The 11498-nt window shown below is 45.4% G+C and overlaps 2 protein-coding genes across 3 annotated transcripts in view; one reads left to right on the forward strand and one right to left on the reverse strand.

The window, feature by feature from the left end:
• sppl2b (signal peptide peptidase like 2B) overlaps positions 1-8054 on the reverse strand; it is a 16522-nt gene extending 8468 nt beyond the window's left edge. For both annotated transcript variants that reach the window (XM_088621838.1, XM_088621839.1), the window contains exons 1-6: positions 7908-8054; positions 5927-6043; positions 4496-4678; positions 3185-3274; positions 2057-2196; positions 1289-1431 (exon numbers count right to left, since the gene is read on the reverse strand). In XM_088621838.1, the coding sequence (XP_088477964.1) occupies positions 1289-1431; positions 2057-2196; positions 3185-3274; positions 4496-4678; positions 5927-6043; positions 7908-7955 (721 nt within the window). In that variant the 5' untranslated portion in view covers positions 7956-8054. The remainder of the gene's footprint in view (positions 1-1288; positions 1432-2056; positions 2197-3184; positions 3275-4495; positions 4679-5926; positions 6044-7907) is intronic.
• A 229-nt stretch (positions 8055-8283) lies between these two features.
• lsm7 (LSM7 homolog, U6 small nuclear RNA and mRNA degradation associated) lies at positions 8284-11327 on the forward strand. The gene is made up of 4 exons (XM_088621841.1): positions 8284-8432; positions 9173-9263; positions 9455-9526; positions 10069-11327. Exons 1-4 carry the CDS (start codon positions 8427-8429, stop codon positions 10209-10211), a joined length of 312 nt encoding a protein of 103 aa, XP_088477967.1. The 5' UTR covers positions 8284-8426; the 3' UTR covers positions 10212-11327.
• The last annotated feature ends 171 nt before the right edge of the window (positions 11328-11498 follow it).

Below are 11498 nucleotides of genomic sequence, written 5' to 3' on the forward strand. Positions count from 1 at the left end.
TATTAGCCCTGTACAATTTCTTGCATGAGGAATTCGTGTTTTCGCATACCCCAGCTTTTTCTCCATGGAGACACAGACACACAGATAGGGAGAGAAGCTTGGGGTCAGAGCGCAGAGTCTGCCATTGTACGGCGCCCCTGGAGCAGTTAGCTCAATGGAGTAGGATTCCTCTGCCGGCCGCGGGATTTGAACCGGCAACCTTCCAGTCACAGGCGCAGATCCTTAGCCACAGAGCCACCGCTCCGCCCCGGATCCCCATAGGGATCCTGTACTTTTTATCCGTCAAGCAACGGCCGGACAGGGCTCAAGGATTAAATACCAGACTTCCCAGAGCAACATGGGCTGCAGCATGGGCATCCTTGTGTTCTGAACTCACACGGTTCTGACCACTAAAAAGTTGTCTATTTAGACAGCCTACGCTAAACATGCAGCAACATTTTCATAGGTTATGTGTGTTCTGCCAGTTATATGTCCTGGGTTCTGCCTGAACCCGTCTCACTCCTCAGTCCAGATTCAGATCCAGATCCTATTGTCTCCTTGTTGCTCCATGACCACGGCCTAGCATCCTTAGAAATCTGCCTATCTATGAATTGGCTTCATTAACTCTGCTCTCCTCCCCACTGAGAGCTGGTGTGTGGTGAGCGTTCTGGTGCACTATGGTTGCCGTCATATCATCCAGGTGGGGCTTCGCACTGGTGGTGGTGGAGGGGATCCCCATTACATGTAAAGCGCTTTGAGTGGAGTGTCCAGAAAAGCACTATATAAGTGTAAGCAATTATTATTTATTATTATTATTATTATTATTACCTGACATGCCTGTCTGCACAGCTTCCCTGTTCTGTTCTGCCTTCTGTCTGCTGCCAGCTCATCCCCCTGGTCTGAGAGGGCTCCTCAACCTATCTTACTGCCACAGTGTTCTGTTCTACTCCAATTCCTTCAGTAGAAAGGCCCTTATCTTTTGAACCGACTCCCTGGCCGCTGTTACCCTGCCATCTTTATCTGTACTTCACAGCAGAGTTATTCCCTCCCAGCCTGACGACGGTGTTGTTCATGATGCCCCAGTGTTTCGGCTCAGATCATCAGCTGCCAGTCTAACACAATTCATCCAGATGGACGGCTTCTGAAAACAGTCCTCTATGATGAATGCTTAGAAAGCTGCAAGGCGCGCGAGCCAGTGCACACATCTTGATCCCTCCGGCTCACAGCGCTGAGTGAATCTAATTTGCTTCCCACCCCCTGCTAACTTGCAAGAGCAACGCAGATAATAGCGCCTCCACCTGGCCATTACCTAGGTGATCATAGAAGTAATACAGCATGACCAGCATGGAGCAGCACATGCCCACAAACACGCAGATCATGATAGGAGTCACGTCCACGGTCTCCTCGTCCTGCTTCTCTGCACTGTCATCCCTCTTGTGCTTCATGTATCGCCTGCAGGAAACACACACGGGTTCGATCTCAGCGGCCGATTTGAAACACAATGCAGCCGGCAACATCAGCAGTCACCAGACTTGGGTCACCACTGCAGAGCATCTCTGCGCACGTCACTTTGCATTTTCAACCCTAGATTAATGTTATGCAATCCTGCAGACATCAGGACTGGCCACTACGTATATAAATGATCATAATAAAGTATCTTCTACTAACCCTTTAAACGCAGCTAATGTAAACAAGATTTTGTTTGGGGACCTTCTAAAAAAGCTAAATTAAAGCCCACATACTAAGCAAACAGCCAGAAAATGGCTGAAACTCATCATCTTAATTAGTATATTCTTTTTTACCTGGCAGATGACTTAATGTTTTAAGTAAATTCAAAATGTCCTTATATCTAGTCAGTGGTATGAAATTTGATTTTACAGTGAATGTTAAGAACATACAGTATATTTAAAAGGATAAAAAATAGGTACACCAAACAATCACTGTACAGGTTGAAGTTTTTAGTTGACAACGGAGAAAGTGACACTGCAATTGTGTTAAATCCCTAATAAGCCAGTGAACCTTTTACTCTTCAAGACAGCAAACCCGATACTGAAACACTGAGGTGCGCATGACTTACTTCTTGATGTCCCGGCTCCCAGCCCAGTAGCCTCCAATAGCCACGGTGCCCACAGCCATCAGGAAAATGATCACCATGTTGTAATCAAGGACCGGCTCATTTGGTGCATACAGGGCGACTTCTCCGCCCTTCCCGAAGGTCTACAGCAAGAAACATCTCCATTAACGTTCACAGCATTCCATCCATCCATTCATTTTCTAGTTGCTTTATCTGCTTCAGGGTTGCAGGGGAGCTGGAGCCTATCCCAGCAAGCAGCAGGGACAAGGCAGGGTACACCCTGGACAGGACACCATTCCATCACAAGGCAGGGCACACCCTGGACAGGACACCATTCCATCACAAGGCAGGGCACACCCTGGACAGGACACCATTCCATCACAAGGCAGGGCACACCCTGGACAGGACACTATTCCATCACAAATCAGGCACAGGCACACACTTACACCAGGGCCAAATTTTCCCAGAAGCTAATTAATTAAGTATGCCTTTAGACCATGGGAGCAAACCAGAGCACCTAGAGGAAACCCACACAAACACATAGAGAACATACAAACTCCACACAGACAGCACCCCAGGTCTGGGATTAAACCCAGGGCCACAGCAATGCTAATCAATGTGCCACCCCAACTGCAGAATTCCTTCATGGAAATCATAATCTCCCAGGAGGATACACACTGTACTTCTAAGCAGTACAAACATCATTAACATACACAAAGGAGCTGGGACCAAATTGAAATGCATTGATTCAATTTTTGAATGATTTTGAATGATTTTTTTCAATGATTCTGTCTTTTAGCATCAGGGAAATGGATCATATACAACAGTGTTTAAATACCTCCTGATTTTTTTCTATGTTAACTTAAATCAGTTAGAATATCTAAAAATATCTTGAGTGAATTATATACTTCACACATTTATTCTATTTATAGACCATTCAACTGCACTGTCCTTTGAAGTAAATTTCAATGGCAAATGACATCTCTCATGTTACACAGTAAACTGCAATCAGACATACCAGCTAGATTATAGCACAGCTAATAAGGCATGCCGTGAGGCACGGACACAGAAGGCGCATTTAGCTTGGATCAGACTGCTGTTTCTTACGCATTCTCCAAAAGCATTACTTACCTTGCTGATGTCCAGCATGTCTGTGAAGCTGAGGAGGGCCACAGGGATGTCAATCTCTTCATACTGGGTCCTGTTTCCTGCAGGGGGGGTCTGCAGAATATACACACAGGTGTCAGGGATGCAACATGAAATACCTGAACTCAGTAACTACATCTGAGAAGGGACAGACGCTCTAGTTCATTCTGCAAGGAGTCAAAGTGAATACTGTATTTTCCATTCGAGCCAGAATGAAGACATGCTTAAAAGAGACAGCTGAATACAGTATTCAGGATTCAGAAAGGCTGTGACAAAAAATTAACACAGGATATGTGCAAATTCATAATATCAGCTTATGTCAGCCTAGTCCGAGGGTCTTTCCAAGTTACTCTTTTCAGAAGAAAAGAGCACGAATGACCACACTGACAGTCATAAGGAAGATCTGCTGGTACATAACAACTGCCACGTTCAGTTCAGTGCAGTTTATTTGTCATATGCACAAGTGCAATGCAGTGGTTATGTGCATGTCTGCTAAAAACAAAGACATTAAAGGAATCACCAAAAAATAAACACAGAACAGAAGTAGCAACAACAAGTTAAATAACATACAACTTTAAAAAAAACCATCAGTGAGAGTCAGTGGTGGGGGTAGAGTTCAGTAATCTGAAAGCTTGTGGGAAAAAATTCTCTGAATCTGGAAGTTTCTGCTTTTATGCTCCTATAATGCTTACCAGAGTGAAGGGGAGAGAAAAATGAGAAACCAGGATGACTGGTATCCTTACGATACGTCCAGCCTTCCTGAGACAGCGAGCTGTAAAGATGTCCACAATAGAGGGGAGCTGTACTCCAGTGATGGACTGGGCTGACCTGACCACTCCCTGTAACGCCTTCCGGTCAGACAACGAGCTGCTGCCAAACGCGAGCACACTCTCAATAGCAATCCTGTAAAACGTGGTAAGGACAGTTCCAGGTCTGTGCAGCACTTCCGTGGTGGATGAAATGGGTCCCCTCATATATGAAAAATGCTTTTAGACTTGAGGTGCTATATAAATGCAAATGAATTATTTACCAGCTAATAAGAGTGTGCTTTGATTTCCTTCCAAAGCCCAAAAGACCTACTAGTAGATCCTCAGAAAATTAGCCCTGGTGTGAGTGTGTGTGTCTGTTTGTGCCCTGTGATGGACTGGAATCTTGTCTGGGGTGTATCCTGCTTTGTGCCAACTGTTTGTCAGGATAGGCTCCAGCTCCCCTGTGACCCTGTATTGGACAAAGCGGTTGGAAAACGGGTGGATGGACAGGAAGAGAGGGATAATCAGTGCCCAGCTGGCCACTCACCAGCCTGTCTTTGCTGACGATGAGCAGCCCCTTGGCCCCGTTGATCTGAGCCAGCCTGACCTTCTCATAGAAAGTGCAGTTCCCCCTAAGCACCATGGGAATGCGGTTGGGGAACCCACCTGCGGGCACCTCTGACGGGGAGCACAGCACAGAAGCAGTCAGGTCATGGATCTGGAGCCGGGACTGAAGAGTTTGAGAGCGACAGAAGAAAGTGGGAAAGAAGACTCCTTTATATTTGCCCAGAAGACCGACTACAAGAGACACACAACAGCAAGGATTTTTTTCTTTTGGAAATGCTTGTCTTACGCTCACACATGAGGTGATCCTTTACGGAGCTCAGTAAAGTCTTGCACTCAGCTGGACGGGTGTGGCCCCACTGAAAAAACACTTTTTGTTCTCTTAGCATTCTGCCCTGGAAGCTGGAATTGTAGCACTTGTTTAAACAGGGCAAAACAAACAGTTCAGAGACACCTGGGCCCAGCAGTGCTATTAAACTGGAGTTCCTGTTTTTTTAGGCTGTAGACACAGTCCCTGCACTGGGGCAGAGCAGTGTGAGCCGCCGAGACAGGTAGCGTCCACAAACATGCTCTCACACTCGCACGACAGATGGGATCCTCATGTTACTGGGAGAGCAGCCTCTACCCCAAAGCCTTCAGGGATACTGCTGCTGCACAGTCTGGTACCTTTTCACCAGGCAAAAGCAGCCCCTGACAGGGTCTGAACCTGAGACACGGCTCTTGTGCCATTTTACCTTTTCATTAAAATTAATAATTCCCAAAAAAAAGGATTTGGCTGGGACTCGTTAGCATCACTGCAGTCTGGCCGGGGCTAGAAATTGCACAGAATCCATGAGAGACAGAACTCCCTTGCTAGCAGGGCTGTGCACCTTTCTCAGGTCAGTCAGCTCGGACTCCATCAGAGCACTGATCGGCATTTCACAAGGGTGAGTTCGAACCACTGCCTGCTTGCACACCCTGCACGCAGTTCAAAGGTGCCTGTGTAATTCCACCCATGTTGCCCAAAGACAAAGAAACTATAAAGCTTCCCAGAGGCGGGGGTCATTTATTTGCAGCAAAGTGTCTGCCTACCTATTAGTTGTAAGACGATATGTGTTTACCAGCATTGAACCACTTGAAACAATCACAGGCATGCAAACGAGCTTAACACTGAAGGAAGTGTGTGCCATTCTGTCCGAGTGGAGCTTGCACATTCCCCGACGTTTGTTGCGGTTTGTTTCCATGCAGGGGCGGTCTGACTGGGCTGATTCAACACGTGTGGCCCTGGGGGTCAACCCCTGGTGCCCGTGAGGAAAACCTCACCTCTGCGCCCCGCCCCTTCGAGGAGCAGCTGCAATACGGTCTGCCCGGAGAGCAGGGTCGCGAGAGGGGGGCCGCAGGCTGGGCGGCTGCAGAATTCCTGGACTCTACTCACCGCCTTGTTGAGATCCTGAGGTAGGTGTGCCCACTGGGAGTTGAACAGGATGCAGTAGTCCTTCCCTTTACTCTTCCCTCTCTCACTGACGTGCGCCATGCCATACTCCCCCAGCACCTGTGGCAACAACACTCGTAATCAGGTGCGTTTCCCAATGCATATTTGAATACTTCTGGGCCTTTTACTTGACTCTCCCCTCCCTAGGTGCCATGGCAGTAACTGTTCAGAAGGCACCGAGAGAACTAAGCACAGCAGCCCCGTTTTAGGAAGGTAGAGTGATGCAGTGGTTAGTATTGCTGGGGTTCAATGCCAGATCTCGGGTGCTGTCTGTGTGGAGTTTGCATGCTCTTCCCACGTTTGCATGGGTTTCCTCCAGGTGCTCCAGTTTCTTCTTACAGTCCACTGACATGGTGGGTTAACTGTCTTCTGGGAAATCTGGCCCCGTTGTGAGTGTGTGTGAGTGTGTGTGTCTGTCTGCCCTGTCATAGACTAGCATCCTGTGCAGGGTGTATCCTGCCTGGTGCCTGTTGCTTGCTGGGATAGGTTCCAGCTCCCCAGCGTCCCTGTACTGGATAAAGCAGTTAGAAAATGGATGGGTCTCAGTCATCCTGGCGCTGTGGGTGACTGCGGGGATCCCTACTGAAACAGTGTGGATAGATGCCTTATCCCATTACCTACATGGAAAAGAGTATTCATGTTAAGCAACAACAAAACACTCACACTACTGCTCACAGTTATTACCCCGTATGACAAGTGAGTGGACGCCATTCGGTTCATCTGAATTTGGTTGTTAATGGCTAACTTATTCAAAGACCCTCTCCCAGGTGTTGCTAATTCAGGGTACCTCTTCAGCAACAAGGGTGCCAGCTTGCCTCCCCACAAGCCTTTGTGTAAAGAGGAGTCCCCCTGGTCACAGTTTTAAATGCACTGTCCTGTAGTTTCTCTTTGTATCCTCTTCTGAAGAAGGACGTTACTTGGACTCTGTCAGTGATTTTGAGGATTTTGTCTATTTTTTTTTTGGTCTGTCCCACAGCTCTTCGGTAATGAGGATTACTGTTCTGGGTACTGTATCCTATTGAATCAGTGTTCTGGGCGATACTCTGGCGATGTTTAGTCTCAGACGACCAACTCATGTACTTAAAAAAAATAATTCGCCCAGCAATAAAGTCTCTAATACCAACGTCTCATGGGATAGCTGAAAAACTAAATAGTCCATCGTTTTAAATTTCCAGGTTTCGGCGCTTTGAATGGATTCACAGGTCAGTGCGCCTCCCATCGCGATTTCTTTATAAACATTAAAATGGTCACTTTTCTTGGTTCCTTTTCTAGGACAACGCTAATAGCATGTTCGCTACATATTGATGTTAATTTTGTTTTTTTAACAGCCATTTTCAGTTCGGTTAACCACAAGGTTACAATCAAAATGCGGACGGTTTCTTTCTAACAAGGAAAAAAAAGGAGCCGGTAACCACTGGAATTGAACTGCAGACTGCATATTGGCCGCTGTTTTGTGAATTAAACGTTCTTGTAGGGGGTTTTAACATGTTTGCCCTCGTCTTCATCTGGATCTAACGCGCAGTAAAGAAAAATCTTCTTTTTTCCCCCGGAACAGTGCTCAGCTCAGGTCCAGCTGATCCACATCTATCAACAGCAGCAGAGGTAACTGTTGTAGATGTTAGTTTATAGGAGAAGGAACCCAAAAACGTATTACATCGAGGAATTCTAGGTTCTGTACAAAGGAAGTATATACATTGAGGAGCTGAATGTAAAAATAATAATTATAAGAAGTGAAGCATCGCTTTTTTACACTCGCTTATCCATCAGAAGACTCATTACATGGGCCCATTAATTATAATAGCTACCAACCAGAATATCGCCCCCTTAGGTCGGATTTCAGCTATTTACTTAAAATCGTTAACGCTCGAAAGCCCTGCTTAATGCAATATGTACTACAGCGAATCGGAGATATTCAGTATCTCACCTGTTTTACCAATATAGCTCCGAAAATCAGAGCACTCAGGTCCCTCATGATGTCTGGCTGTTATTATGGTTTATCCCCGTCATAAGCCCAGTCCACCATCAGCTGTTTTGGAAGCTCCCGCCCTCGCCATACCGCAGCGCGACTTCATTGGGTCATTTCTGTTATGCGTACTCTCGGTCCGCAACACTATTGGTCAATAGTTCCATCAATCAAAAAGAAGCTCCCGCATAAAAAACGTAATTTGCTACTATCCCTGTCAATCAAACGTACCACTTCCTTGGGACTAGTCCACAATTTACCGCAAGGACTCTATGGTAGTGAATTCCATGCCTTGTTTCAATAACTGAAGCTTATTTAGTTATAGGGATATTTCTTACGTTACTATTTTAGTGTTTACGTGTACAGGTGTACGTTTGTTAGGAAACATTATGTAAAGAATAGTTCCTGAAACATGGAGTTTCCCCCAATCAAAGAGGTCAAAGTTTAAAGGTCGAAGGGAGGAGCTCACCCAATTGAAAGATGGCGGTGAGTATCGGTGAATGGTTTTCGTGTATGATTTGTGTAATATATGGTTATTTGTTCGGTATAGTCTCTAATTTCCACTGAAACTGTAAATTATTAAATCTAGTTTTTGTTTGTCTCTTTTAATGGTGAGGGGTATAGAAAGTTAGGCATTTTAAACATTAGAATTCCATTGTGTAAAAGAACCATTTTAATTTTACCGGCTTCGTTTGACTGGTACTAACAAAATGTTTCTTTTCAAACGTTTTTTTAATGTAAAGTTATTGTAGACAACAGAAAAAACGATTGTATTCCTAGCTTTCCGAGTCTTAAGCCCTTGGATGTCCGACTGTTTAGCAAAGTTAACTGAAACGCTGGCGAGCTAGATCCCTGCGCCTGTACATGTTTTTCTGGAGGTATACAGAGCATGTTTTCACCTGCAGGAAAACCTGTGTTTGGCGTTGCATGAGTTGAATTCGTTTATTAGTCAGAGAGCAGTAACCAGGCCTCCAAAATAATGATTTTATTTAGAGAAAAATTGTCCATATCGTAAATAAAGCACGGTGAATGTCTTGATTAGCCGTTATTACTTCGTGGGCCGCTGTTCCGGGAATAACGAAGAACGATACAGTTAAAGACTTGTACTGTTCCGTTTAAAATACACGATGAGCAGTGGTTGGTCCGAAATGTGTATATTGTCTCCCCAAAGTAGCCCTGAACTGTCCCTTTTTAACCCCACCTGTTAAAAACGTTAATGGTTTCAGGATAAAGAGAAGAAGAAGAAGGAGAGCATATTTGATTTGTCAAAGTACATCGACAAGACCATCCGTGTGAAGTTCCAGGGTGGACGAGAAGGTATGTTATAGGAAACTGTGTGTTTGTGTGGGCCTTTCTTCTTCATGCAAGAGTTCCTCCCAAACTCTGCAGTGCTCTTCTAGGTAGTGAATGAGCAGGTGGACCTGCTGGTCGTCTCCTCTCGGCTCTCCTTTGTCGAGTGGATCGACTGCAGAACGACTCACGGAGCCTTTTGCTTTTCTCTCTGGCAGCCAGTGGCATCCTGAAAGGGTTCGATCCGCTCTTGAACCTGGTATTGGACGGCACTATAGAGTACATGAGAGGTAGGTGCCAGTGCCTGAAGGCATAGTTCTTAAATTAAGGTCCAAAACCCCCTACAGCTCTTAGCTTTGGTCTTTACCAGTCACAGCCTCCTAATAAGCCCCATCTCTGAACTGGCTTCATCACTCTGTTCTCCTCCCCACTGAGAGCTGGTGTGTGGGGAGCGGACTGGCGCACTCTGGCTGCCATTGCATTATCCAGGTGGGGCTGCACACTGGGGGTGGTGGAGGGGATCCCGATTACCTGTAAAATGCTTTGATTGGAGTGTCCAGAAAATCGCTATATAAGTGTAAGGGATTATTATTTTTGTTATTTTGTTATTTGTTGTTATTATTCAAGTTTTGAGGCATATGGGTTTTGTACAGACCTACAGGCTGGCAGTCTCAGAGGCAGCAGAATGCTGTGCTATAAATCCCTACAGAGGGAGTTCCATCTGGTCAACTGCCTGGGTACGATGGCTTATGCCCAGGCAGACACTGTGCATGACTTGTGCTGGCGAGGCTCAGTCTGCCCTTACCCCTCCTTTGTTCCGTGTCGTCTGCAGACCCCGATGATCAGTACAAGCTGACGGAGGACACCAGGCAGCTGGGATTGGTGGTGTGCCGGGGAACATCTGTGGTCCTCATTTGCCCCCAAGACGGCATGGAGGCCATTCCCAATCCTTTCATCCAGCAGCAGGACGGCTAGAGGGGTATCCTGCTCCCCTTTCCTCTCCAATACCTGTGCACAAACCTTTCTGTACCCCCAAAGCGACATCATTGTTGTGGCCTCAGGAGAAGTAGTTAAAGCTTGCAAGTTTCCATGCAGTCTCTTAAACACCCTGCAGGTGGTGGTTACCCCCCGTCTTTTCCTGATCTCGTCTATCTCCCTCTGATAAAATGTCATCTCTCTGTACCAGGGATTCCCAATCCTAGTGCTGGTGTGTCCAGTGTCTTCTGACATTTCATCAATTTGGGCTTGCTGCTTCTTAATGGATCCCTTATCTAGGCTAGTTATTAGATGGATTATAGAGCATTTGTGCATAATTATGACACTGGAGATCTAATGCTAATTACATTTTCTTAACTTCTAATTGGAACATCTTGGCAACTTAAAATTAGCAAATGTAGTCCATTTAAGGGTTTAAGTAGAAAACCGGAGAAGAAACTATTGGAGACGGGTCACCAAGATTGAGATTTGTAAGCCCAGGTCTGAGCTTCTCTGAAACCTTGTGTTAAGGCTTTGTGCACTAGAAGACACGGTGAAGAGGGGAATGTGTGATCAGATGACAGAATCATGCTTTTCTGTGACTGCTGAATAATGTTTCAAATGTTGTTCTTCGGTGACTCCTATGGCAATCTTCAGTTTTCCTTTTTTTAATTTACAAATGAAATTGACTTCCTGAAATTGGAGCCTGCATGGCGATGGATGGAGATGGGGAAAGGAGGTTGTTGCAGATAAATGTAAATAAACCAACTAGTTTACATGCTTATTTTTATTTGGCTCATAAGTGCAGAGAGAAACGCCACTCTTCTGAATGCACTTACTTTTGTTTTTGTTATTTTCAGTGTGGTGAACAGTTATTCGGAGAGATTTCACTTGTGTTGTCTGTACTTGGGATATGTTGACAACAGCCTGTGGGGTTAATTGATTTTCTGATTTGAAAACTTTAAGATGTACATTGTACAGACTTTAAAAACACATTCTCTTTTTTTAATCGATACACCGGAGTGTGCTTGGTTTGATGTTTTTTAGCCGTTTAAGTTTATTTTAATGCTCTAAGATGAAACAGGGCTGTTCAATAAATGATCATTTTTCATAAAATGTTTGTGTTGCGTGATATATTGCTGTATGTGGAGTTTAGGTGTTCGTTGTTCTTGTTTTGCCTTTTTGTAAAATAGCACCCTAGGGGAGGTTGTGTTCAGGTTGTCATACCTTTCATCGGTTCTCTTGAGCAGTGTACATAACCTGGCAGTGTTATTGCTGTTGCATGCG

This window comes from Lepisosteus platostomus, chromosome 27, assembly GCF_059453375.1.
Source record: "Lepisosteus platostomus isolate fLepPlt1 chromosome 27, fLepPlt1.hap1, whole genome shotgun sequence".
NCBI classification, from domain to species: Eukaryota; Metazoa; Chordata; class Actinopteri; order Semionotiformes; family Lepisosteidae; genus Lepisosteus; species Lepisosteus platostomus.

Excerpts from the sequence above, each read along its gene's own strand:
- lsm7 (XM_088621841.1), top strand. Across the intron at positions 9,264-9,454 it reads GTTCCAGGGTGGACGAGAAG|CCAGTGGCATCCTGAAAGGG; the intron begins GTATGTTATAGG and ends TCTCTCTGGCAG. Across the intron at positions 9,527-10,068 it reads CACTATAGAGTACATGAGAG|ACCCCGATGATCAGTACAAG; the intron begins GTAGGTGCCAGT and ends TGTCGTCTGCAG.